Consider the following 24,010-nt stretch of genomic DNA (forward strand, 5'->3'; position numbering starts at 1 on the left):
GTCCGTTGTTCAGTTATCTCGGCCGGCTTGTGCAACTTCCCTCGTGCGCTCTGACGTTGGTAATCGCACACGCAACTCGCGCCACTTAGCCGGAAATGCAGCTGAGACCTGGGGCGAAAAGAAGGTCGAAGGAGCTGTGAAGGCTCTCGAGGGGGTGCAGCATGATATTTAAGGAGAACAACGGGAGAGCTTTGTAATCATCGTTTTCAACGCTGGGAGGAATACAAAGGGCGAGTGGAAAGCCCGAGACTAAAAGGGAGAGTGGTATTGAAGATTCCATCACGGTCCCGCCAAGAATTTGCCTGCAATGCACTGCCGCACGGTTTCGGCAATGGCGACTTTGCTCGGTGCCTCTGTTGAGTCTTGCACCACCGAGATGCCGAGCGCGCTGAGGGTCTTCCCGCGCACAGTCCAGCGCACACCGACGGGTTGCGGAGTGGACTTTGCGTCGACCTGGAAACGCGCCAGGACCTTTTGTACCGTAGCGGAGGCTGCCGTGGAGCCCAAGGAGAGTTCGTCAGGGAGGGCCCATTGCATCTTCTTGCTCTCTGCGATCCAGGTGCCACTGGGCTTGCTCATGACGGACGAGACGTTACTCGGCGTAATGCCAACGACAAAGCTGATTCCGTGCAGTCGCGCCTCTTGCTCGTCGCTGTTGGCGGACGCAGTGCAGAGCTTTGAATCGGGGTTGACACTGTACGAGAGCAGCAGAGATGTCTGCGTGTCTTCGCACCGCCACTGCGCAGAGACGTCCAGCGGAAGATAGCGTCTACGGCGGATGGGATCGTCGCTGACGTACAGCTGGTACTTGAGCACGGTTGCCTGCGCGGTCCCGCCGATGCCCTGCGCAAGAAGCGCGGCGACATCGAGCTTGTACTCGCCTGGCCTGCCATAGATGGCCGTGAGGAACGCGGGGTTCGGCGCAGCTTTCTCGAGCTGCTCAAAGGCGTCGACGCGGATGTGCAATGGCTCGGTGCTGACGACGTCCTTGAGTGACAATCCGACTTCGCCGACGACCATGATCTTGCTGAGCTCCTTGCCACTGAACAACACGTTCACCGTTTCGGTGATCGCCGTGGAGATCCCGCTGGCGCCGAGCGCGGTATTGGTGAACGGATCCGCAGCGGCGCGTGAGGAAGATACATTCGAGAGCATGCTCTGCGTTCTGCCATCTGCCGTCCTGCTGGCGCTCGAAGCCCCTGACTTGGTCGCGAACAGGCTCTGTGTGGATGTGGCGGCGAGCGGGGAGGGATGCGCGCTGCCAGCTGCCGAGCTTTCCGCTGCCGCAGCATCGCCGCGCTCGGGGATGGTGAGTGCTCCAAGGCCAAACTGACTCATCGGTCGTGACTCCTCGCCGAGCGCGGGGTTATAGACGGTGTTGCGCACATCGCGTCGATCGCGCCTGCTGGTCGTGTTGCGCCGGATCGGCGCCGCTTTGGGCGCGCCGAGCGTGGCGCGCATTTTCTCCAGCGCCTCTTGGTCCTCGGCCGAGTTGGCTTGCGGCACGGGCGCCGCATTGATACTCATCGTGCTGACTCGGTGGGAAGCAGCCCTGCGCATGGTAAAGTGGAATCAGCTGGCTACTCAACAAGAATTATTCTCAGGAGACTCACAGATTCGACACAACATCGTCATCCCCATCGCCATCCATCAAGGATGATACCCTCGCTCCGAATTCCCATGGCTTTCTATCCGGCGGCGGAATCGAGTAGCCCTCGCTGTCTACTTGCGGTGCAGTGGAGGCCGCAGGGCTTCCGTTGAGACTGAAAGCGCTGGTGCTATTGCCCAAGCGCCCGTTACCGGCTGCAGCGCTTCCGTTCATCTCGGTCACATCACTCAATTTGGGGGGCTGCGGCAGGTCCATCAGCCGCGGCGGCCCATTGGACGTGCTGCGTGACGCGGAGCCAGAGCCCGCACCCGCACCGATGAGATCAAACAGGGGCTCGTCATCATCCAACATGCTTTTCTTGCGCGGCTGTGCAGCGCTCGTATTGGAACGCTTGATCGTCGCGCCGGCGTCGATGAAAGACGAATCCGGCTCGTCGTTGAGCGTACCATAGAGCGTGCTCGTGTTTCCTGCTCCGCCGCTACCGCCAACGTCCTTACCACTTCGCCCGAGCCCGAAACGGCTGAAGGCGCTCTTGAACGAACCCCCTGCTCCGCTTCCGGCGCCTGCACCCGTTCCATTTGACTTGGTGGACGTAGGAGTGTCCGTGATGGCACCGGCTGCGCCGCGCTTCGAGGATTGACCGATGGAGTGGATGGATGCCGCTGACGAACTGGCTACGCCTGTGCCAGAGACCGCGGCGAATTCAGTAGCAGCGATGCTGTTGCTCGTATTGAACGACTGCGGCATACCCGATCCGGCTGTATTGCTTTGGCGCGGAGCCGGTAGAGGCGGGGGCGGCATGTCACTTCTTCGCACGCCGCCGTCCCGCGTGGCGGATGTCGCGTTGGTGCGCGCTGTAGCGTTCGAGGCGCTGCGGCTGACTTGTGTCGGTAGCGCCGGCGCACCGGGACCAGCCCCCCCTCCCTCTCTGGCGAGAGATTGCCTCGCGGAACGCGCGGAAACGGCATGTGCGTTACCTTCGCGGAGCGCAAACTCCTGCATATCAGTGTTGACATCAAAGCTGAGACAGACCTGCATGGTCTGCTCGGAGATGCCCATCAGCTTCTGCGCCGCATCCGCGCTGGCCGTCTCGAACTTGGCAACGACCTCCTTGAGCAGGTTAAGGCGCTCCTTGTCGATACGCTGGTATATCTTGAACCCTTGCGTCGCATCTTGCACCCAGAGACTCTGCATGTCGTCGATCGCGCGCTGCGTGTCGGCAACCTTTTGTTGCGCCGCAGAAACTTTTTTGCCCGATGCAGAGTCGAGTTTCTTGGCATCTTTCGAAAGCTGCATCTCGAGGCTGTTCAGCTCCTTGACCGTGTTTCCTAGCCGGTCGTCATACTAGATGCACGCGAGGGCGATGGCCAGGGTTAGATGAGAAAGCAGCGAGGGGATTATGTCAGGCGAAGGCCACACTCACATCTCGAATGGCGGCCCATGCGCCTTTATTGTGGGCCGATCGAACAGCCTCTTCGCACTCGGTTGCAATCTTGCGCTCGAGCTCGCCGTGAACGTTAGCGACCTCTGCAATTTCGCCTACGAGGCGCTCGTAGATCGGCGCAAAGGACGGCGGCATGCACGAAGGGTCGGAGAGAAAGCTCCTCTTGGCGACCTTTGCGAGTCCCTTGAGGTAGGCTTCCTCAACCTCCCTGCGCGCCGCAAAGTAGTCTGCCAGCTCGTCTTTGAGCACGCGTGCCTTGCGGAGGCGCGTCTGGATGGCCTGCAAACTCTCGCGCGGCTTGCCGCCGACAAAGGCGTTGGCGTACATTGAGCTGACCAGCTCGCCGCCTGCTGCCGCTCCGCCGCCGGAAGACATGTTTGCTGGTGTGCCACGGTGGAAGTAGAACTTGGTATGGTAGTGCTCAGATCGCGATCACACCTGTAGCATGGAGCCTGGGCCGGATGGCTTGCACGGGGATCGTATGTATCTGTTACCAACGATGAGCCTGTGACGATGGACTACTTCCTGGATGACGATGACGATGATGTTGAAGATAGCAAGATGGCTTGTGTCGTGCCCATGCTACATTAGGGCCAGAGCGCACAGGGCCAGGTTGCAACCCTAGTTTCTATCTTGAAAGGTTGAGGGGCATTTCGTGTTTCACGGGGCACGGGATTCGGAATTCGGGACATGATTTTGACTGCAAAAGTTGTCGCCACTCCAGCAGCCTCCATGGACTCTCACGCGATTTATTCGACATTCCATCTCTTTCGCAGGTGAGTCACTGACTGACTCGACTTAAGGCAACTGCGTTTCGTTGCCTTGGTCGGTTGTTCTGCATTCGATGGTCGGTATAGCACGCTTGTCTCCTCTGCTACACCAAGGGTGAACGCCTGCATCTCCCTTCTAAAATCGCAAGGTGGAGACAGAAAAGAGTTTCGGAGTAACAAGAAAGATTCATCATCATGGCCCTGCCCAACCCCGGTGCCGCCGCCGCCGTCGCCGCCCAGGCTGCTCCAATTGCGCTGTCAACGGCAGCTTCTTCCAACATCCAAACCAATGGACACGGCCCGCATGCAAACGGATCTGTACAAGGCGAGGAATACATTTACACGAACGACGCCCGCGTAACAGGCTACGAGCCGCTGATCCCGCCATCACTGCTGCTTCACGAGATCCCCGTGCCGGCCGAGTCGCAGCGCACGATCGCACGTGCGCGCGGGCAGGCGTCGGCCATCGTCAACGGGCTCGACGATCGGCTGCTCGTCGTCGTCGGCCCCTGCTCCATCCACGACACAGTGCAGGCAGTTGAGTACGCCAAGCTCCTGCGCGAGCGTATGCCGACGTGGCCGGCGCTCGTCATCGTCATGCGCGCGTACTTTGAGAAGCCGCGTACGACCGTCGGCTGGAAGGGTCTGATTAATGACCCGGACATCAACGGCTCATTCAACATCAATCGAGGCCTCCGCATCGCGCGCAACCTGCTCGTTTCGCTCACCGCTTCCGGCGTACCCGTCGCGTGCGAGCTGCTCGACACCATCTCCCCGCAGTACCTCGCGGACCTGTACTCGTGGGGCGCAATCGGCGCGCGCACGACCGAGTCGCAGCTACACCGCGAGCTCGTCAGTGGCCTCTCCATGCCGGTTGGCTTTAAGAACGGCACGGACGGCTCGCTCACCGTCGCCGTCGACGCCATCAAGTCCTCCTCGCGCCCACACGCCTTCATGGGCGTCACAACTCAGGGCCTCGCCGCGATCGTCAAGACCGCCGGGAACCAGGACCTGCACATCGTCCACCGCGGCGGCAACAGCGGTACCAACTACGACACCGCATCAATCCAGAAGAGCACCGCGGAGCTGAACAAGGCGCTGCCGGACCGGCATCCGAGCATCATGGTCGACGCCAGTCACGGGAACAGTCAGAAGGACTTCCGTAACCAGCCTAAGGTCATTGCTAGCGTCGCGCAGCAACTCCGCGCCGGCGAGCGCGCCATCACCGGCGTTATGATCGAGAGTCACTTGAACGAGGGCAAACAGGGCGAGCCTAAGGGGGGCCGCCTAGAGGAGCTCAAGTACGGCGTCTCCATCACGGACGGATGCGTCTCGTGGGAAACGACCATGGAGATGCTCGATCAGCTTAACGACGTGCGTGCTATGTGATGAGTTTGTCGTACTGGTATAGTAGCTGATGAAGCTAAACCCGCGCACCACAGGCTGTCCTTGCTCGAAGAGCTCACAAGGCATAAGCGACGGCACTTTCCTTTTACCAAAATTCGCTTTTGCAAACGCACTGATTCTTTTTACCCCTGCATCATTGACACCTGCAACAGCATCACGTCCTCCATCAATCATGCTTTCTGTGTCAGGCTGCCAGCGCAACGAGACGACTTGTATACATGCAAAAGTACAAAGCAACAACGAAAGCAGAAAGAGCATCGATGATGATACCGACGCCCACGCGCTTCCTTCTGACCACTCCTCAACCTCCCCCCTCTCCCGATGCCCATGCAGCATGTGCTCTGCAGCCACGACAGGTGGATCTCGTCCGGGATCGTGACGTGTACCGTCGCGTGCGGCCACTTGGGGTCCACGAACCCGTGCTCGGCGATGCGCCGAACATCCTTGACCGCGCTCCACGTTCCGTGGAATGCAAGCACATTCCCGTCGCCTGTAATCTTGGGCGCCTTGATTATGCGCACGTCTGGCTTGATGTCGCTTTTGTCTAGCGCGCCGCTGTTGGCGTACATCTGCACGTTCGCGAAGTCGTGTGTCCCGAGCTGGTCGTTCGGATGCGGTGGCCCAAGTCTGCTTCGGTGAGCAGAAGTGTGTGGATATACAGCTGGAGCAGGACATGGTAAGGGGTACAGTCATGAGCATGAGAATGAGGACAGACTTACTCTTCACGGTCGACTTACCGCTTCGATACCGTGCGGGCCATACGTGGCAGAATAGAATCCTTGCAACGAAGAGAAATCGAATGAATTTGACCCCGGGTCGAGGTGGGTGGGCGGGGTCATGTGCGTTCAGCTTCCACCGGGACGGTCTTGGAACGACTGAGGCCACTTTGGCTGGTCGTCGAGCGAGCGCACGCGCAGCCGCTCCAAGCCGACCTCTTGTATAGAATGTGCCTGGAGCGGCGCAATGTTCTGATAAGCCCAGTCGGACTCTTGTGCGCCCCGGCCGATGCTGCCCCGTCACTGCCTGTGTGCTTGTAGATCATCATCAACCGCTCCTGTCGCAACGCCGACTGAAGCTCCCATGCGACTCTCATGTGTCGCCTGTGCTTCAAGAATCGGTTCACCCCGTAGCGGTGGGAACGAGCCGTCTTGAACCGTCACGCACTGGACAGCAGGGCCGCCCTCATGCCCACCATCATCGGGTAAGTCGCGCGTATCAAGCTCGGGGCAGCCCGGGGCCTCAGCGGCAGCTGTACCGCTCCCCCACCCCTGCTCGGGGCGTTTGTCCAGGCAACGATCATGCAATCCTGCAGCCGCGTTCGGATGGCGAACAGATCGGCGAACAGAATCCTGCTTTCCGGTTCGGTGAGTGCAAGAATGGGTCCTTGCATTTGAATAGTTGGCTTCATGCCGACTGACGCTGAGCCACTGTACGCCTGTCTCTCGCAGTATGGTGAAGACGACCGCTTACTCTACCGAGTGGAGCCTGTATGCTTGTACCTTTTCCAAACGTCCTCTTGGGCCATAATCACATTGATTTTGTCACCATCAACAGTTGCCGTGACCGCCGGCGCAATCCCGCGAGTGCAGTACACTCGCCCTGGTCGAGTTCGCGCCGAACCATCATGCACTGTTGATGTCCCCTCTTTCCTGCAGCAGTCGAACCGCATGCTCACTTTCGCGCTGCTTTCTTCGGCCTGCTCGCTGCTAACCTTCTGCACTAAAGCGCCCCGATATGTGCGGCGATGCTTCATGCTGCTTTGGCACACCTGAAGTCGGCAAACACATTCAAATCGCCAGGCGATAGTGGAGATGATTATATAAGCAATTGGTCTCTGTGTGTGTGCGCAACGCGTCGCGTTCGAAATGCAATATAGCGCAACGGGATGCGACCTCGATCCCCCAGTTTCTGCCACACAATCTATATACCTTAACAGATGCCCACGACTCAATAGCAGCTCTAACTGTTCATTCTACGTGCGCTTGACTGGCCGGATCGCGGATTGTGCGTACGATAAGGGTGCGCAGGAAAGGCAGGACAACACAAGGCGTGGTCATCACAATGCACAAAGCTTCATTCTCGCGCACCAGTTCGACGTCCGCTGCCCATAGCGCAAGCAGTCGAAATGCGGTCACACAACCTCTCAAGCGAGAGCCTGACGCCAAGTCCTCGCAAGGCATCAATAAAACAGTGAGAGTGCTCGCTCCTGCCAGCCCAAAGCGCGAAGAGCGCGATAATGGTTCGTATCGTATCGTCGCGGTGCACATCACCTTCATTCGTGAGGACTTAACCTCATCGTACGCGTGCATATACCATTACAGGTTGCACAAGAATGAACGACGCGATCAAAGATGGTATCGGTGGGTAGTCAGACTTGCTTCACCAATTGTTTTTCTTTACATGTGTAAACTTTGCTGACTCGCTCGCCCTGTGCATGATATACCCCAGCCGCCATGACACGTTCAGCCTCTGAGGCTCAACTCATGGCAGCGCGATACCAAGCGGCTGGCCGCAGCGCGAAAAGAGAGGCGGCTGGAACGGCTCAGGAAAACGAGAGGATCTACGATGATACAGATGCACGTGAAGCCCGCTTCGACGCTCAACCATCTGGCTCCTCTTCCTTACTCTCGCGTATTTCTGTCGCACGACGCAGGCGCCCAGACGATGACCCTTCCGAGAACGCTGATCCAGATACAGCCGCCGAAAATGGATATGCGGCGCGCGAATGCAAGCGTAACGGAAAGCACACGTCGGCATTCACGCGCGACGAACAGATGCGCATCAACGAAATGGTCCCGCTTGGCCCGACCGAATTCAACGCGCCAGATGACGATCCCACGTGGGAAAAGGTGGAGCCATACAGCAACATCGCACTGAAGCGTCGCTACTTTGCGCACGATGCCATGCATCTGCTCTATAAGGACCGAAGGCAGGTGCAGACCTCTATGCTCTACTCGATCGCCCGCCTGCGCCCTCACACGGGCTGGCACGGCCGCTTCGCTGCAGATGGGGCGTACGAACTGCCGTTTGGGAATGAAGAGTGGGTGCTGATTACCGTCATCATCGGCAAGTCGGCCATCCAGCTGTCGCGCAAGTTGTCGAAGGAGGTGCGCGAGGAAAAGGTGGACGACCGGCTGGAGCTGCACGGCCAGCAGACCAAATCTTACGCTCGGCAAGGCCAGCGTAAGTTTTTCCTCGCTTCGCTGATGGACCTCCGGCGTGCAGGCGGCTATCGGCGCGGCATGGGGCCGGGTGGAGACGACGAGCTGGAAATGCTGCTGCTCGAAAGCGACACGCGCATCGATAAGGACCTTGCCCGCGTCAAACGCGAGAGCGGGCTCGAGCTCGAAGGCCATGTGGGCGACTCGCTGCAAAAGACCAAGTACGACAGCTTTGCCGGCGGCAGCGGTGGCGCATTTGAGAAGCTGCATAAGGAGCCCGAGGGCACGGTCATCGCGATTGTCAACCCGCGGATCCTACCGCAGCGCGAAACCCACCGCTGGGGCGGCAAGGATTCCAAGATGCTCACTGTCACGCCACGCTCGGCCAGCTCGGTGATCATCATTGGCAAAGCGGAGGATTTCGCAACGTGCGAGGCGACCAAGCGTAACGGCGAAAGGTGTAGCGCATTCGTGGATGTGCGCGTACGCTCTTCGCGAGACGGCAAAGCCGGTGCCGGATCCATCTGCATGTTCCATCAAGAGCGAGCCATCGAGCGCGGCCGCACGCACCGTCCCGAGTTTGCGTCGGCCGGCCCGACCAGCAGCAGCGGCCCGGGCGAAAGAGGCGGTTCGCGCTGGATGAAGCGAGGACGCGACGGAGGTGGCTTCAATGGCGGTGGTGAGGCGCCCCCGAAGGGCTTCACAGGCATGGGCATCGCCGAGGACGGTATTTCTGGCACCGGAACGGGCGCCACGTACACCGTCGGTGGGCGCAACGACGGCGACTTGAACGACGAGACCAATATTCTATACGACGTCAACGTTCAGCTCGGACGCAAGAGAGAGGAGCGGGAGCAGATGCTGAAGAAGCGCAAGCGGCAGGAGATGATCGTCGCCGAGCTGGACCGCGCGCCGCAGCACAGGCTCTCCCGTGAGACGGATGCTCGGCTCCAGGCGCTCAAGCTGCAAGGCAGGAACGAAAAGGAGCTGGACAACTGCCATCTGTGGCGCACGCAGAAACGCAGCGACGCTGCCGCATACATCATGCAGCGCGCCGAGCGCGCACTACAAGCACAGATGCAGCAGGCCCAAAAGGCAAAGAGCGGCCGCAGAGGCAGGCTGGTGCTCGACCATTGCAGCGTTACCCTCAACAGTGACGAGGAGAATCGTCAGAATCCGATGCAGGAGACATCGGCAGGCAGCACCAGAGGCCCCCGCTATCGCTACAGCGCCGAAGCCATCAAGAAGATAGGCTTTAACCCGCTCACGGACGCATACGGAAAGCTTGCAAGCGGCGATGAAGGAGGGGAGGCGCACGATAACGACATTAGAGAGCGTCTCCTTGCGCGTGGCAGCGTGGATAGCCAGACGCTTGCCGAGCCAAAACTGCGGATAAAGGGCGCGCCGAAATGGCGGAACGTCAAGGCTCCGCTCGGTGCTACCCAAACGGGTCAGCAAAAGGCATACGATGAGATGTACGGAGTCGACGTCGGCGCCTTCTCGGATTACAGTCTGTCAGATCTGGACAGCGGGGACGACGATGTGTTCTGAAAGGTAGAAACTGCTGTACGTAGTTTGCATTCATCAGAGGGAATCGCGTGTGCTAGTGGGCAGCGAGGACTATGACAACGCTTAACCTAGCAGACGGCGAAGTGAAACGACCCATGTGTCAGCGAGTGAGAGGCGAAAGTTGTGGAATACTAGCAGCCAGGTGCCGCAACCCACCATCCATCGGCGCTGGTAAAGGTCGAGCCCAGCCAACTGATTTCGCTTTCGAGCGGGACGACGATGCCATGTACGACCGGATATGCCAGGTTTGGCGATGCGATCGTCCCGAGCCGGAAAGCAGGTGGCGGGGGGAAGAGGAGGGGAAAGAGCGCGCTGAGCGTCGACTGAAGCGTCGCGGGTCGCCCGTCTTCGAGCAGCGGCGCGACGGGCTCCTGCACGAGAGGCGCGTTGTCCGGGAGGTGAAAGCGTATCGGCACAGCACGTGCTGCGTTCGCGTCTTTATTCGCGTTTGTGGTGAGGCCTGCATTTGCGCCAGCTGGACCTGTTGCGGAAGGAACCTCGCTAGGTGCATTGCTGGCTAAGCTGGGCGCGAGGCTCGTTTGACTTTCGTTCGCGTGGTTTGTGAGGAATGCGCGATCCTCCAGGCCTGCACCGCCGAGCAGGGACGGCGCGCGGGAAGATTGCCGGGATATGGGAGGCGCAACGCTCGACGGTGGCGGCACAAGCTTGGCAGCGACCGACCAGTACTTGTCGAAATCCTCTGCAAGAAGGCAAGATGAGCATTAGGATGGCCTTTCGCTACGCTCGCATGCGAGATGCTAGCGCTGCTCACGCTCTATCACTCCGTCCCACAGGGCATCCTGCTCCTGCCGCCGCAGGTTCACGACGCGCTTGGTGTTGCCGAAGCGCACAAAGTCAGCTTCCTTAATCCGGCTCATGAAGCTCGCCCGGCAGCCGTCTAAGCCACAGGATGAGTAGAGCTTGTCCATCGGCGGCTCGCGAATGTGCAGCTTGATCCGCCATGGCAGGTTTGCGTAGCTGGAAGGCCCCGCACGCGGCCCACAGTCATCGTCCAGTGAAGACGCCGCGGGGGGCACATGTCGTGTCCGATCAGAAGAGCCCAAAAAGCAGTCGTAAAGCAAGCCGATGGGCCAGTGCCTGAAATCGGGGTTACGGACAGCGCACGTCATTGTGAGTCAGCCTTCTCCATTTACTTGAGTGGTTGGTTAAAAGCCAGTTCGCGCGGAGCGCCAAGGAGGAAAGACGTACCACTTAAGCGGCATACCTTCACACTCGAACCAAAAATCCTTTTCGGAGAGCTTGGAGAGCGCTGATGGCTCTATGACCTGGTCGACCAGATACTTGCGGACGTCAGCCAACAACAGAGTAAGGTACGACACGCGCGGTGCGGCCGTCTAGCGGGTAGAAGCGGGAGGGGGTTTATAACATCAGAACGAGCCTGCAAAATAGAAATGGGAGAAACTACCGGTCACCATCTCACGTAGTACGTGTCCAAGGTGACGTCCGAGCCTGGCGGCAGCTGCGAAATGTCGAACGTGACGGCGACGGGGATGCGCGAATCCCAGACCGAGCGTCGGAAGAGCAACGCTTCGGGTGAGACGCTCATTGTGGACGGGTTGTTTCTGCGACGAGCCGGTCAGCAACGTGCTACCGGGTCCCTCGTCTGTGCCTTCGACAGTGTGCTGCTCACCAAGGCCCCAATTGCTGCGCCGAGCGTTGCCTCTCGAATCCATCGAGGTAAGGAGAGCCCAGATGCACATGGAGGTAACGTATTATATTCAACTTGTGTGGATCTCGGTGCAGCGGAACGACAGAGCGAGACAAAGACAACACACAGGTGCATTGCTCTCTCCACCTCTTCAATCTTCATCACCGTCTGCGACGCTCCTCCTTCGAGTCGATCACTGCCTTTTCAGGATGCTTATCAAACAGCCGACTAAAGCGTGAGCTTCTATGGTTCTGAACCGGCCCTTCATCTCACACTCGCTTACGCATGCAGCCCAGTGCGAGTGCGAGGCGCTTGGAGAAGGACCCTAGCGATTGCCGCTCGGAGAGGCGGAAAGAATGTATTTGTTCAAGATCATAGCTAGCCAGTCTCCAGATCGCAGCAACGACGAATGAGAAAGAGACTGAGACAGACTTGCCACAAGTGTGGCCAATCGATACATGTAATGGGCTACTGAATGTCCCCTCCAACTTCCACATCTTCCCAATATAAGCTAGCACCTGCGGGGTCGTCCTCCTGTGCATGTGCACCACCAACGGAGATTCGTAGTAGCTGCGGGCATCCCTTGACGTCGCACTCTCTCTTGTGCGGTCTGCTGCTGCTTGGAATAGGCGCCAGAATGTGTCAGCTGCCGACATACAGCCTTTGTATTCCCAGCTAGCTCTAGCGGTGTCGCAGCTTCGAGTGGGCCTATACCAACCAGGTCTAGGCGGGTGCTACGTCGCGCCCGAACATCTTCTCGGCCTCGGTGCCGACTTTCTTGACCTGATTGACAGTGGGGTCGGAGCTGAGGATGTTTTCGAGCGCCGTGCTCTGGCCTTTGTCCTTGCCAGTCAGGTCGATGCCGAAGAGCTTGCCGTTCTTGACGACCAGCGGTTGTGGCTGTGGTTGCGGTGCCGGCGCTGGGTCTGGGATCGGCGCCGCGGAGACCAATACAGCGATGAGCAGCGTGGCCATCACGGCCAGGAGAGAGGATGCACGAAGATGAGCGAGCCTCATAATGAGATGAGGTTTTTGGTCCTTGTTAAGCTATCCTCTGTGGGAAAGCGGCGATAAAGGGCTTGATGGGTGGGATGAAAGGATGCAACGGACTCGCCGATGATCTTGCGTTCGTGGATGAGCCACGGAGATTGCAACAGCGCAGAACTCGAAGCGAACCGTCCGGCGGTTCTGCTTGATGCTTTTTCTATTGAAGGGACGATGGAGAAGGGATGTAAGGATGGGCGAGGGCTGGGGATGGAGAAGGGAGAGGATGGGAAGAGTGAGGGTCGCCTGGAGCTTTGACTTTTAAGAATACACGCCGGTGCAGGAGCCACGAAGAGCGCTTGTTCAGCGTAGACCGCTGTAGCCCAGCCTCAGGGCTATGTGCACTTTTACCTTTTAACGTATCAACTTTGGAACTGGCGCTCCAGTGGAGGGCAGCACCGACATGACCCCGGCGGATCTGCAGGCGCCTCGCACTGCATCACACATAGACCCATTGTAAAAGAGATGGTCAACTTTGGCCGCGTTGGTTTACGGCCAGGGTGCTAAGTAGGCCATTCTCAATATGCCATCAGCGCATCACCACTACTGCAGCAGGATCCAAACCGAATAGGTGTGGATCGGAGTTGTGGTGTGCGAGCTGGCCACTGCCGTCCACTGTGTACACCCTGTCACCACTCGACTGTCTCCTTACCTCGGGCTGCAACACGCGAGTCAAGTGGCGCCTCAGTGTGGAGTGCAATGGTGGCACTTTCAGATAGCCGACTCGGAGACCCCGGGTTATTTGTTACTTCTCTTATGACCTTATCGCTCTGCCGTTTTGGGAGGGGGGGGCAGCAGTCCATATGTACAACCCTTTTATTTGGACTTGGGTCATTACGTGCCTCACGCGACGGCTGGTGACAAAGTCCGGTCGGCCCGCACCCCTGCTAGCCGCGCCGCAGGTTCGTCGAACACATTTGACAATTTTGGTCAATATTGACCTTGAGTATAGAACTTCGAGCAAATCAGTCTAGATCCAGGTGGATCCGCTTACCAAATTTGAGGTGGTTAATAGTTTTGGGACAAATCTGGGGTCCGACACCTCCCAAAGAACTTTTTAACTCACATCTAGTGAGCGACAGCGGGGCGACTGTGTGTGCTCGAGACGAGAGTGTGGTTGAGCAAAAAGGTCGAAACGCATTCCTGCCGCTCGCCTCCTCCATTGACCACACAGACGATACCAAATGACGTCCTGTGATCCCGCTGTCGCGACACCCTTGACCTGCATCTACCTACATTACGCGAACCCCGCGAGCACCTGAGCAGGCATGAGCGCTGAAGCCCCGCGCTGGCCTTCGCCCGTGAGGACGACCACCCATGTACGGGGTAGAAACGGGGCGATGAGGATCACGGCGGTCCCCGGCCTTGATTCCTTTGAAAGTATATTGCAATGTTCACAGCATATTACACATTCTTTAAGCCAAATCACGTCTTGCATACTAGCATACCGGCCACGAAACTCAGCCTTCATCATTGGCGGTGAGATTGATGATGAAGCGAACCACATAACCCGTCCCTGTCTATTTGTTGTGGGCCCACGCCGCCTTTTCTTCGCGAGTGACGCGCGGATGATGTCCTCACTCTTGGCCTTGAGTGTGTGGAGGTCGTCGATTGCAGTGGCCGGTATCTGACACGCATCATCCTTACCGAGGACCACGTCCATCGTGTTCACTAGTCGCTCGACCATCCTCAGAGATGAAATGACAGTCATCTTCATTCCAGGCATTGATCCCCTACATCTCGTTACAGATGGCGCATTGTGGGCATTAAACACGCATCTCGACTGGGATTCCGACGCGTATGTCTGAGCTCCAGGTCGAAGGATTTGAGTATCTTGCTCGGAGCGAGATGTGTTTGACGCTCGCGCTCGTCTATCATTTGCTTACACATGTGTCCTTGCTGGGCTTCCAGGTGCGTTGAAGATTTTGCGACAAACCCACTTCCAAAACCCCTGAACTTTAGGGACAAAGCGCTGAACACTCTACAAACCCCAGGACATTTGGGTGGGTTGTCCGGGGGGTCACTGAGTGGACAGGGCACGGGCACGGCACCGGTCACAGAGGTGTGCGCGCTGCTACAGGGAGTATCGACAGATCGTCTCATTCCTGGAAACCGGCAACCAGATAGACCCGACCCACATCAAAGTAGCCGCCATCCTGGACTCAGATGATCACCGATCAAACGTCTCATACTTGCTACAGTATCAATGAGACTCACTCCTTTTTTGATGGTGGATGTCTGGTTTCAGCCTCCGGTCTCATCATCTCTTCCTCCCAGCCTGAAGTAATGGCAGCCGGGTCCAGCTCTCTCAGTGCTACTGTGTGACACCATCGTGCCTGGGACGTACGCACGAGCGGCGATAGTCAATAACAAAGCATCGCTGCTTGGTCAGTGTCACCTGTGCACTGCTCTCGGTTATAGTCATCGTCGAAGATCACGCATATCAACGAAATATCATCATCCTTAGTGAATCGCATGACCTTCGAGTGAGCCGCTCTTCAAAGTTCTCGCAGTGATGACAATCACAACATTGGCCATAGGCGCGTCGATCACACCCATCGTGATCAAGGTGCGTAATGGTATCTCTGTATGTTTCTCCGTGTCCCTGCGCTCAGCTTTGCTGATGCGACGGCTTCGTGCTTCTTGCACACCCGGTAGACTTTCTTCAAGCACTACCTTGAACAAGCGCGAAAATCAAGGGAGGACAGACACACCGAAGCGTCCGATGAGATTCTCTTCCGCGAGTGGGTTCGCGATCACTCCTCCTGCGTTGTGAGAAGATTGAGGTTAGAATGAAGTCCCTGACATCTTTGCGCGCAATTGGACTCGCATTGTGAGCCACAGAACCTTCGCCATCGTGCGTAAATTCTGCCAAATTGCAACACACGACACGGTCGACTCGCTGCAGTCCTTTACTAATACGCACGTCCCCAGTCCGCCGTCGGCAACGGTGATCGGTGTGCTTATCCCCTTGTCCTCCTGCGACAACGCTGCGCGCATCCTGATTGAGTACTTTGGCCCGGACGACCTGCAAAATGTCGTCGGCGGCGAAAAGTGGTGGCAGGTCCGCAGCCTCGCGGGCATCGAGGCGGAGTGGATCGCGCAGACGAGCGACTGGAATTTGGGCAAGCATGTCGAAAGGGAGATGGCGAGGGAGGAGCAAAAGTACCAAGGTACAGGCAATGGTACCGCTACTGCTATTGGAGGTGAAGGCGGAGGAGCGAGGCCACAAGGCAAGCCTGATTTGCAGGCGGCGGCGCAGAGGGCAAGGTGGAGCGAGAAATCGAAACACACCAAGCGGCACAATGCCAAGATGTCCAAGCGTGCCGGCAACTGGAAAGACCACACTGTCGGCCGCATTGTGCGCGTTGTGCACAATAATCGCGATGGTGCTGCTGCTGCTCAAGCGAAGCAGGAAGGCGGGAAAGATGCTCAAGGCTGCGATTCTGGACCAGCGTGGGAGGAGGTCGATCTCGATGGCAACGAATTTGACGAGAATGCTTTCGCGGCCTTCGAGAATCTCGATCGGCTGAAAAGGGTCTTGCTATATTGCCATGGTGGCGCATACTAGTCAGTACCAACGCCACATTGCCTTTCGCGAGGCAGCCTAAAACATCTGTTTGCTGACCAAAAAGCCTTCACATCGTTTACCTTTATACAGCTGGGGGTCCATCAATACGCACAGGTATCAGATCATCCGATACGCCAGAAAGTTCGGAGGCAGAGCTTTTGCAGTCAATTATCGAAAGGCACCGAACGTGAGCTGCGGATGCAAATGACAGCGTTACCTCTCAATCGCGGAATGGGTTCACGCTGATGCCCACTTCCTTGGAGCAGTATCCCTGGCCATGCCCGCTGCACGACCTGCTTGCCGCGTACCTCTACCTGATCCGCCCTCCACCCGAGGCGAAGCACAAAGCCGTCGACCCGGCTCACCTCGTCCTCGCGGGCGACAGCGCTGGCGGTGGCATGTCGCTCGCGCTCCTGACGCTGCTGCGCGACATGGACCTGCCCATGCCCGCCGGCGCCGTGCTCATCTCGCCCTGGTGCGACATGACGCACAGCTTCCCGTCCATCTTGCAGAACATTGACACGGATATCATCCCGCCGTACGGGTTCATCCACAAGCCCTCGACCCTCTGGCCTGTATTCAGCACAGCCCCAGAGGCAACCGCAGAAGACAACACCGGCGGCGATGGGAGCAAGAAAGCAGACCCACCGCCTGTCAAGGGTCAACAAGACGTCTCGCAAACAATATGTGCTGCTTTGAGTAGCACCGAGAACAGTCACGCTGTCAATCACGATCGAAGCAAGAAGTGGGACATCCCCGGCGAGGCAGCAGAGGATGTGGCGATGCCATCCACCCCCAAGTTCCTCTACTCTGATCCAATCGAGATACGGGTGACGGACCCCGAGCACAAAAAGGAATGGGGAGACAAGATCGTCGTCAAGGGCCAGATTCAGCAGTATGCTACCAACGCTCAGCTCGGGCACCCGCTCTGCTCGCCTATTCTTCACGGCAGCCTCGGTGGACTGCCACCACTGTACATCCTCGCTGGCAATGGCGAGGTGTTGAGGGATGAGATCATCTGTACGTCCATACGAACAGTAGCTCGATCGATCTGCTGCGGAATATGACTATTGAAGCTGCTGACCTCCTCTTTCCTCCTCCATTGACAATGCAAACGTGATACAGACCTCGCGCACCGCGCAGCTCGACCTATGGAGTACCCTCTTTCAGAATACCATCTGCAGCGACGGCCGCGTTCCCGCGATAGCATGAAGAAGTACGACAGCAAGCCGACGAAAGTGCATTTCCAGCTGTTCGACGAGATGTGCCACGTGCTCACCGTCTTCTCATTCACGACGCAAGCCAAGTACGCGTACCGGGCCATCTCGTCGTTCGTAAAGCACGTCACCGGCGCCCCGACCAGCTATATTGATCCTTTCCCGGACTTCCATCAGGATCAGCGATTGAAAGTCATGCGGAGCGAGACGCATTCGTCCAGCTTGAATCTCTCGGTGGACGCAATAACGTTGACGAACGACAGCACAGCCTCAGCGCAGCCGGGCCAGCAAGAGGAGGGGGCGGGCTCGTCCAGCTCGGCTGGCCTCATGCACGTGCTGGCGCAGCTGCATATCTCCGACATTGCTTCCGACGCTGTTATTGGAGGCTCATGCACGGCTGATTCACCGACCACCATGACACCGGTCACGCCACTGACGCCGAACCGCACCCCTAGTCCTCGCATTGCCAGCGCCGAGCCGCACGATGTAGAGGCTGCGGACGACATCAAGCTCACAGCGCACCAGTTCGAGCAGAAACGCAAGGCCACACTGCGAGAGGGGAAACGCCGTCTCGTATCGTTGGGCGTGCAGAACGAGTACTCTGGAGCAGTCCCGCTTCTACGGCCTTCCTTCCAGGAGTACATGATCCGGGAGAGGGTGGACATCAGAGGTAAGATCCGCCCGATGGAGCCTGAAGAGCACTTTGCTGCGCTCCAGCTTCCCCCTGATGAAATCGGAATCATCAAAGAGGGTCCTGCTGTCCGGTGAGTGAAGATCACGCTGCCCGTGCCCAGCAGTTGCGAACTAACACAGGATACGCATCACGGGCAGGTACATGACCGGGCAGAGGCTTTGGGCGAAAAAGTTCAAATCTGAAGCTAAACGCGTTGCGAAACGCAAGGCGCAGAACGAAGCCAAGGCACTGTGCATCCTCCGTCGCGCAGCCCAGCGTGGGCTCCTGAACACGCCCAACCACGGAGTTGCAAAGTACACCACCGCGGGCCGCACGGTCACATGGACGACCGGCATGCGCTACGGGCCGATGGACCTGTCCGACGAGACACCGCCGCCCAGCGCGATCGCCGGCCGTCGCGATACGGAAGACGCGCTGGCGCTCCTGCAGACCAGCTTGCGCGCCCGCGCCAAGCTCGGCGGCACCACGCCCACAGGCTCCACGGGAGCGCCAAAGCAGAGCGGCGCCGAGAAGGAGCACCGCAAGAGACCAGCCGGCGGCGGCATTAGGCTGTGGACCTCGGCGATGAATACGCTCCACCGGAAAAAGGTGCACGTTGACCCAATGTCGGAACGTCAGGAAGACGAAGGGATGAGGAAGCTGGGAGAACGAGGGCGCCGCTCACGGAGAGAGCGACTGAAAAATCGTTGCGTTGAGGAAACGGATCTGCGACGGACAGCTGATCAAGTAAACCATGGAGGAGTAAAGTAATTTGCCATTCTACACTACAACATGCAATCCTAACGATCGATAATCTCTGTCTAACCATGTGCCGTCTCAGTTTGCTTGTACTTGTCCTCCCAGATGCACGCGAGCGCCGTCGCGCCTCCCCGCGCAGGGTCGTGGATGAAGACATGCCTGGCAAAGTGCACATTGAACTTTGCGAGTTCCTGGATCAGCAGGTGCTGGTACCGCTCGACGCCGAACAGGCTGCCGCCCATGCACAGCACGCTCTCGTCGGTGGACAGATGGCAGTGCGACGGCCCGTCGGGTCGGACAACGTCGAGGATCTGCAGCGCGATCTGCCGCGCCTGCGAACGAAGAATCTCGAGCGAGAGCGCATCGTCACGGTTGAAGGCGAGGTGGAACACGATGGGCGCCAGTGAGGCCAAGCGGTGCTTGCGCGCTTGAAACGAATCCGACCACTCGTCGTGCGCATGTAGATCTTCCGCCTGCGCTTGTGAATGGGCAGAACCATTGGACAATGTGTGCTTGTGATTCTGCTGCTGCTGCGCACGCTCGCCGGTAGCCGCCAGGTCCATGTTCTTCGCATCGTCGCTGGAGCCCGCCTGGCCGTGCCCGCGGCCGTAGTGCCGACGACGCAGCGTCAGGCGGCGGGTCGTGCTCGTAGGGGTTAAGGATACATCTTTCGCATGCCCATTGGTCGTCGTCGTGGTGACGCTGGAACTGGTTATGTCGGCTGCTATGCCCGAGGACCCCAGGCGCGTACTTGGCAATTGTTGCTGTCCATGCGCGGTCGCGAGCGCGTCTGCCCTTGCCCTTGCAGCGGCCGTGCCAGTACCGACGATGGCTGCTCCAGCGAGCACGTTGGATATGTTCGCATCATCATCATGGTCATGGTCATCGACGAGCCCATCGCCGAGCTCAGCTCTGGCATCACCAGCACCGCTGGTACCCTCGCTGCTGCTCGCCTCGCTTTCGCTACTGCTCACCGGCGTGGCAGGCCGGGACGTGCTGAGCGGCGGGACGGGCGAGTGCATGCGCTCGAGCTCCAGATCGACGCCTGGCGCATCGGGCGGGAGTAGCATCTTGGATGACAGGCGCTCGGATAGGTCCAGCTTGATGTGTTCGGGTGCCTTGGCGCGGATCAGCTGCGCAGAGTCTTTCGTTGGGAACAGGCGGACCTGTTCGCAAGCTGTGTCGTGTCCTTGCCCTGCTCCTCCATTTCCTCCCGGAATGGCAATCGGCACGGACCCTGCCGGTACATCAGGTTCGGCAGTGCCTTTGGCCTTGCCGCCTATATCGTTGTCGTCGGCACCCTCCGCGTCTCCTAGCGGCGGAGCCTTGGCTGTCGCAACGGGGCTGTTCACACCCCGGGGGGCCGCCTGCGTGACCCTGGTGGCGAGCTGGGGTGACGCGGCGCTGTACACGGCGTTAAAAAGACCGTCGGTGCTCAGCAGGCCCCACGCCTGTAAGATGCGATCGCGCAGCGCATGCGACATGTCTGCGAGCTTGAGGCTGCGCTCGGGGATGTTGAGCGATGCCGTCGTCGCAGATGACGTGCTCGGGTAGGACGCGCTGAACGTCGAGCTTCCGTTGGCCGCGAGCCCCAGACGCTTGGCTGCTGGTCCTGGTGCTGCGGTGGCGGTGGGGGATGATGAAGAAGGAGCTTGCTGCTGTTGCTGCGGCTGTGGTTGCAGGCCGGGCGCCTTTTCGTGCCACGACGCGTGCATGGCGTAATCACGCTGTATGCGCTCGCGATCGGCCTGTTCGAGCACCTTGCGTACGGCGTCTCGTCCGACGGCGTAGCCACTACCCTCGTCGCCAAGGAGCCAGCCAAAGCCGCCGGCGCGGCCGATGGTACGCAGGCCGCCGCCCTGCTGGTCTGGGCGGTAACTCATGACGATGCTGCCGGTGCCCGCGATAGTGACGACGCCCGTGCGGGTACCCGGGAACGCGGCGTCGTGCACTGGTGCCGCGAGCAGAGACGTGTCATTTGCAACGATGAGCCGCGGTGATGGGTGCGGCAGCGATAGGAGTGATGCCAGGTGAGGGGACAGGCGCATGACGTCCGCGGGCGAGTCGACGCCCGCGATGCCGAACCACGCCGCCTCGAAGATTAGCGGGGGTGGCGGCGGCGGTCGCGCGTGCCGCTGCTGCTGCTGTGAGCTGAACAGGACTGAGTTGGAAATGGGCAACGAGAAACGCGGGGCGCCGGAACCCTCGTCATCGAAAGAGGACGGCTCGGGGGCCGCGTGCCCGTCGCCGACGCTGTTGCAGGCGCCGGTCCCGCCATCATGAACGTAGGTGCCGCTGCCCGTCGACGCGGTGTAACGATGTCGGCGCCACGCTTTGCTCTGCGCGCTCCACTGCATCGCCTTGTCCCTGACGATGGCCGCCTCGTCATCGGGCGACTGGGCGGTGCGTGTGTATGCGTGTGCGGCGACGGCGGACATGGCCGCGTCGACGGTGTTGCGGACGCTGCGGAGGAAGTTGCCGAGACCGACGTCGGTGTAGTTGGCTGCGCCGCCGAGGCCGCGGCCGAGGATGACACCGCGGCCGTCCGCAACGGCTGCAGCTGTCTTGGACCCACCGCAGTCGACTGAGAGGTAGAGGCGCGATGAGGCGGAGGGCATGGGTATGGGCACGGGCACGGGAGAGCCTGGGCGGCTCGTGGATGCCGTCATTGTGGTTGATCTGGGGTCTCGTCGGCTGCAAGTAGCCAGGCTCGTGTCCTCTCACTAAAGAAGAAGACTCGCAGGAGTGGGGAGAGGGGGGCTTGCTTGCACAAAAAACGGTCGTCATGTGTGGAACCCTGTCAGCCCTGCCCATCTTTTCTCAGCTCGGCTTCAGAGGCGAACCCACCTGGAGTGCATCTCTCGAGGCCTACCCGCGACGAGACGAGTTGCCGACCGACACGGCGACTACGACGGAAGAGAAGAGGGTAGACCGTCGACGTCGGCGGCGGCGGTAGCAGCGGGGGCAGGGGAGATCAGAGATGGTGGGCCCCGGCTGAGATGCGAGCATTGCCCATCGAGCGTGTCGAGGACAAAGGAGAGCCACTCTATGAGAGGTGGTGGTGTGGAGACTGCATTCTCCCATCTGCTCGCGCGATTTCTTTTTAAACCCCGGGAAAAGAAATAAAAACACAAGGCAGACAATCCGTCCCTGAAACCTGCAAGACGACTCCCATTACCACAGCAGCACAGCACCACAGCTGCCTGCGCCATGCAGGCGCATGCACGTATGGCGCGGGAGCCGAGGGCAATCGCCGGTTTCCGCCAGACCAGCGACCCCACATGCATATGTACAAGTGGTGCGAGCTGCCATTCAAAGGTCTATTCCGCAGCAATGGATACATTCGGAATGATAATACCCTGCCCTCGTCCATGTGGAGCTGAGCACCTCTCGCTTTCGAGATGACGCCCGTCCAGCATTCCCCTCCCTCGCAGCGGTTGCTTTGCGCTTGGGCCCGGCAGCAAGCAGACACGTACGCAAGCATGCATCAGTGATGCCCTATGAAAACGACATGCGTATTATCACTTTTACCATTCTAGTAGTAGCCTATCACCAGGTCATACGTGCGCTTGGATGCTCAGCACGCACCAGTCTTGTCGATGTGCGCCGTACTACACTTTGCTTTTGCCCTCGACAATCCTGAGCTGCTGCGTACCGACCCACTGGTAAGGGGGAGACGACCACACATTACCTCTTGTCAGCTTCCACGATGCAAGGGTCAGAGAGAGAAAAAGAGAGAGATGTGCACTTCCACGCACCTCTTGACCCGCTGGCAGCTCGTTCAGCGCAGCCACGCTCCCAGGCTCGATGCAGATGTACTCCCTCCACCCGCCCTCGTGCAGATCCTTGAGTCCTTTCGCGGCTGCTTCCGCCGGGTTCCAAAGAGTCGTGTCCTGAAGGGTTTCGCTCCTGCTCACGACGAGCTGCCGGCCACTACCGTCGTTGTACAGCAGTGCCACATCCGGCGCACCACCCTGATACACCCGGTCAGACGCCTGCCCGTGCAGCAAGATGGGGTCGCTCGACTCGGCGACGCGCGCCTTGGACGCGTTCTTGTCCACATAGGTAACCCCCTTGAGTCCAGACACGCCCGCTTGCGTCGCATCACCAACTGCAATATAGTTGTGCAGCAACACATGGAAGCGTGCGGGCATCGTGGAAGAGCCGGCGAGGTGCTTGACTTTCAGGCTGCACTCGAGCGACGCAGGGGAGTCCGAAAGGCGACTGTGTCAAAGGTGCGAGTCGACCATCAGCCAAGAGCGCCAGCGCTTAAGATGCTCGATTCACCTCGGAACGCACATGTGGTATTCGAGATGAACAGGCCATTGGTAGGCGTCCCGAATCTCCTTGTAATCTACCGAGTTGAGCTCTACAATGACCCGAGTGTAAGCTCGTTGATTTCAACGCCAGCCCCCTTGGCACCTTCCCCGACGTTATCCACTCACCCAGCACACACGAAGCAGTGACTTCCTTGTCCACACGCCCTTCGATGACCTTCCACTCTGCCGTCCTCGCGAATCCGTGCTTCGGCAGCTTCTCCAGCCCCGCGTGGTCCTCATACTCGCTCGGGCTGCCAAAGACGGGAAAGATGATCGGGATGCCACCGCGGATGGCGGCCGAGCCGTCGAGCGGAGATTGGCGGGAGAGGAAGAGCTGCTCAGCGCCGTCGTACTTCCATGAGATCACCGTCGCGCCATACTGAAGCACCTCGACGGACGACCGGCCCGAAGGTGTCGTGAGCGTCACTTTGCCGACTTGCTCGTCGCGCGACATTTTTTTGGCCGAAGTAGAGAGGCTAACTCAGTCGTCTTGTTTGGCTATTACGCGCACTACTCAAAAAACATGGCCAACCTTGTAAAAACCCAAGGTGCATTGAGGGTGTTCCACGAATCAAACAAAAGATCAATAGCCCATCATGCACAGACAAGAGGCCCTGGGCATGAAGGCGAGGTGAATATAATGAAAGTGCACACAAGTGCGCCAATGCGTTTTGAGCAAAAAACATACCTCAAGCAAAAAGATTTCCCCGACCGGGAATCGAACCCGGACCTTGTCGGACAATTTGCTTAGCTACTAAATGGATTAGAAGGCAACTTGAGAGCGACATATCATAACCA

The 24,010-nt window shown here is 58.8% G+C and overlaps 10 protein-coding genes across 10 annotated transcripts; 4 read left to right on the forward strand and 6 right to left on the reverse strand.

Moving 5' to 3' along the window:
• Nucleotides 1-187: 187 nt before the first annotated feature.
• K437DRAFT_251770 (uncharacterized protein) lies at nt 188-3,582 on the reverse strand. Its single transcript, XM_013384986.1, has 3 exons — nt 3,033-3,582; nt 1,614-2,953; nt 188-1,552 (listed from the first exon to the last, which is right to left on the reverse strand). The coding sequence occupies exons 1-3, from the start codon at nt 3,426-3,428 to the stop codon at nt 280-282; spliced, it is 3,009 nt and encodes a 1,002-aa protein (XP_013240440.1). The 5' UTR covers nt 3,429-3,582; the 3' UTR covers nt 188-279.
• Nucleotides 3,583-4,018: 436 nt separating this feature from the next.
• On the forward strand, nt 4,019-5,298 carry K437DRAFT_270808 (putative phospho-2-dehydro-3-deoxyheptonate aldolase, tyrosine-inhibited; the record flags this gene model as incomplete). Its single annotated transcript, XM_013384987.1, has 2 exons — nt 4,019-5,197; nt 5,266-5,298. 2 exons carry the CDS (start codon nt 4,019-4,021, stop codon nt 5,296-5,298), a joined length of 1,212 nt encoding a protein of 403 aa, XP_013240441.1.
• A 2,264-nt stretch (nt 5,299-7,562) lies between these two features.
• Nucleotides 7,563-9,942, forward strand: K437DRAFT_270809 (uncharacterized protein; the record flags this gene model as incomplete). The annotated part of the gene is made up of 2 exons (XM_013384988.1): nt 7,563-7,590; nt 7,679-9,942. The coding sequence occupies 2 exons, from the start codon at nt 7,563-7,565 to the stop codon at nt 9,940-9,942; spliced, it is 2,292 nt and encodes a 763-aa protein (XP_013240442.1).
• K437DRAFT_251777 (uncharacterized protein) lies at nt 9,624-11,640 on the reverse strand. Its single transcript, XM_013384989.1, has 5 exons — nt 11,402-11,640; nt 11,170-11,315; nt 10,733-11,058; nt 10,117-10,660; nt 9,624-10,028 (listed from the first exon to the last, which is right to left on the reverse strand). Exons 1-5 carry the CDS (start codon nt 11,525-11,527, stop codon nt 9,995-9,997), a joined length of 1,176 nt encoding a protein of 391 aa, XP_013240443.1. The 5' UTR covers nt 11,528-11,640; the 3' UTR covers nt 9,624-9,994.
• A 406-nt stretch (nt 11,641-12,046) lies between these two features.
• Nucleotides 12,047-12,992, reverse strand: K437DRAFT_259723 (uncharacterized protein). Its single transcript, XM_013384990.1, has one exon. The coding sequence runs from the start codon at nt 12,644-12,646 to the stop codon at nt 12,353-12,355; it is 294 nt and encodes a 97-aa protein (XP_013240444.1). The 5' UTR covers nt 12,647-12,992; the 3' UTR covers nt 12,047-12,352.
• Nucleotides 12,993-13,689: 697 nt separating this feature from the next.
• On the reverse strand, nt 13,690-14,641 carry K437DRAFT_36847 (uncharacterized protein). The gene has a single exon (XM_013384979.1). It carries the CDS (start codon nt 14,397-14,399, stop codon nt 13,911-13,913), a length of 489 nt encoding a protein of 162 aa, XP_013240433.1. The 5' UTR covers nt 14,400-14,641; the 3' UTR covers nt 13,690-13,910.
• Nucleotides 14,642-14,797: 156 nt separating this feature from the next.
• Nucleotides 14,798-19,280, forward strand: K437DRAFT_240579 (alpha/beta-hydrolase). The gene is made up of 7 exons (XM_013384991.1): nt 14,798-15,242; nt 15,332-15,417; nt 15,518-16,243; nt 16,335-16,431; nt 16,508-17,264; nt 17,370-18,225; nt 18,293-19,280. Exons 1-7 carry the CDS (start codon nt 15,189-15,191, stop codon nt 18,903-18,905), a joined length of 3,189 nt encoding a protein of 1,062 aa, XP_013240445.1. The 5' UTR covers nt 14,798-15,188; the 3' UTR covers nt 18,906-19,280.
• K437DRAFT_259725 (uncharacterized protein) lies at nt 18,892-21,938 on the reverse strand. The gene is made up of 2 exons (XM_013384992.1): nt 21,741-21,938; nt 18,892-21,653 (listed from the first exon to the last, which is right to left on the reverse strand). Exon 2 carries the CDS (start codon nt 21,560-21,562, stop codon nt 18,956-18,958), a length of 2,607 nt encoding a protein of 868 aa, XP_013240446.1. The 5' UTR covers nt 21,563-21,653; nt 21,741-21,938; the 3' UTR covers nt 18,892-18,955.
• Nucleotides 21,939-22,018: 80 nt separating this feature from the next.
• Nucleotides 22,019-22,401, forward strand: K437DRAFT_36872 (uncharacterized protein). The gene has a single exon (XM_013384980.1). The coding sequence runs from the start codon at nt 22,104-22,106 to the stop codon at nt 22,296-22,298; it is 195 nt and encodes a 64-aa protein (XP_013240434.1). The 5' UTR covers nt 22,019-22,103; the 3' UTR covers nt 22,299-22,401.
• On the reverse strand, nt 22,204-23,823 carry K437DRAFT_259726 (galactose mutarotase-like protein). The gene is made up of 4 exons (XM_013384993.1): nt 23,339-23,823; nt 23,193-23,262; nt 22,652-23,117; nt 22,204-22,555 (listed from the first exon to the last, which is right to left on the reverse strand). The coding sequence occupies exons 1-4, from the start codon at nt 23,664-23,666 to the stop codon at nt 22,505-22,507; spliced, it is 915 nt and encodes a 304-aa protein (XP_013240447.1). The 5' UTR covers nt 23,667-23,823; the 3' UTR covers nt 22,204-22,504.
• Nucleotides 23,824-24,010: the final 187 nt, after the last annotated feature.

The sequence above is a fragment of the Tilletiaria anomala genome (assembly GCF_000711695.1).
Source record: "Tilletiaria anomala UBC 951 chromosome Unknown K437scaffold_134, whole genome shotgun sequence".
In the NCBI taxonomy this organism is placed as follows: Eukaryota; Fungi; Basidiomycota; class Exobasidiomycetes; order Georgefischeriales; family Tilletiariaceae; genus Tilletiaria; species Tilletiaria anomala.

Coding starts and splice junctions, on each gene's coding strand:
- K437DRAFT_251770 (XM_013384986.1), bottom strand. CDS start 3,428: ATGTCTTCCGGCGGCGGAGCGGCAGCAGGCGGCGAGCTGGTCAGCTCA. Junction 2,954..3,032: donor CATGGGCCGCCATTCGAGAT/GTGAGTGTGGCC, acceptor GCGTGCATCTAG/TATGACGACCGGCTAGGAAA. Junction 1,553..1,613: donor GACGATGTTGTGTCGAATCT/GTGAGTCTCCTG, acceptor TACCATGCGCAG/GGCTGCTTCCCACCGAGTCA.
- K437DRAFT_251777 (XM_013384989.1), bottom strand. CDS start 11,527: ATGAGCGTCTCACCCGAAGCGTTGCTCTTCCGACGCTCGGTCTGGGAT. Junction 11,059..11,169: donor GAAGGTATGCCGCTTAAGTG/GTACGTCTTTCC, acceptor CCCCGATTTCAG/GCACTGGCCCATCGGCTTGC. Junction 10,661..10,732: donor GTGGGACGGAGTGATAGAGC/GTGAGCAGCGCT, acceptor GCCTTCTTGCAG/AGGATTTCGACAAGTACTGG.
- K437DRAFT_259723 (XM_013384990.1), bottom strand. CDS start 12,646: ATGAGGCTCGCTCATCTTCGTGCATCCTCTCTCCTGGCCGTGATGGCC.
- K437DRAFT_36847 (XM_013384979.1), bottom strand. CDS start 14,399: ATGCCTGGAATGAAGATGACTGTCATTTCATCTCTGAGGATGGTCGAG.
- K437DRAFT_240579 (XM_013384991.1), top strand. CDS start 15,189: ATGACAATCACAACATTGGCCATAGGCGCGTCGATCACACCCATCGTG. Junction 16,244..16,334: donor TGCCATGGTGGCGCATACTA/GTCAGTACCAAC, acceptor ACCTTTATACAG/CTGGGGGTCCATCAATACGC. Junction 16,432..16,507: donor ATTATCGAAAGGCACCGAAC/GTGAGCTGCGGA, acceptor ACTTCCTTGGAG/CAGTATCCCTGGCCATGCCC.
- K437DRAFT_259725 (XM_013384992.1), bottom strand. CDS start 21,562: ATGACGGCATCCACGAGCCGCCCAGGCTCTCCCGTGCCCGTGCCCATA.
- K437DRAFT_36872 (XM_013384980.1), top strand. CDS start 22,104: ATGCAGGCGCATGCACGTATGGCGCGGGAGCCGAGGGCAATCGCCGGT.
- K437DRAFT_259726 (XM_013384993.1), bottom strand. CDS start 23,666: ATGTCGCGCGACGAGCAAGTCGGCAAAGTGACGCTCACGACACCTTCG. Junction 23,118..23,192: donor GTTCATCTCGAATACCACAT/GTGCGTTCCGAG, acceptor CCTTTGACACAG/TCGCCTTTCGGACTCCCCTG. Junction 22,556..22,651: donor AGCTGCCAGCGGGTCAAGAG/GTGCGTGGAAGT, acceptor CCCCCTTACCAG/TGGGTCGGTACGCAGCAGCT.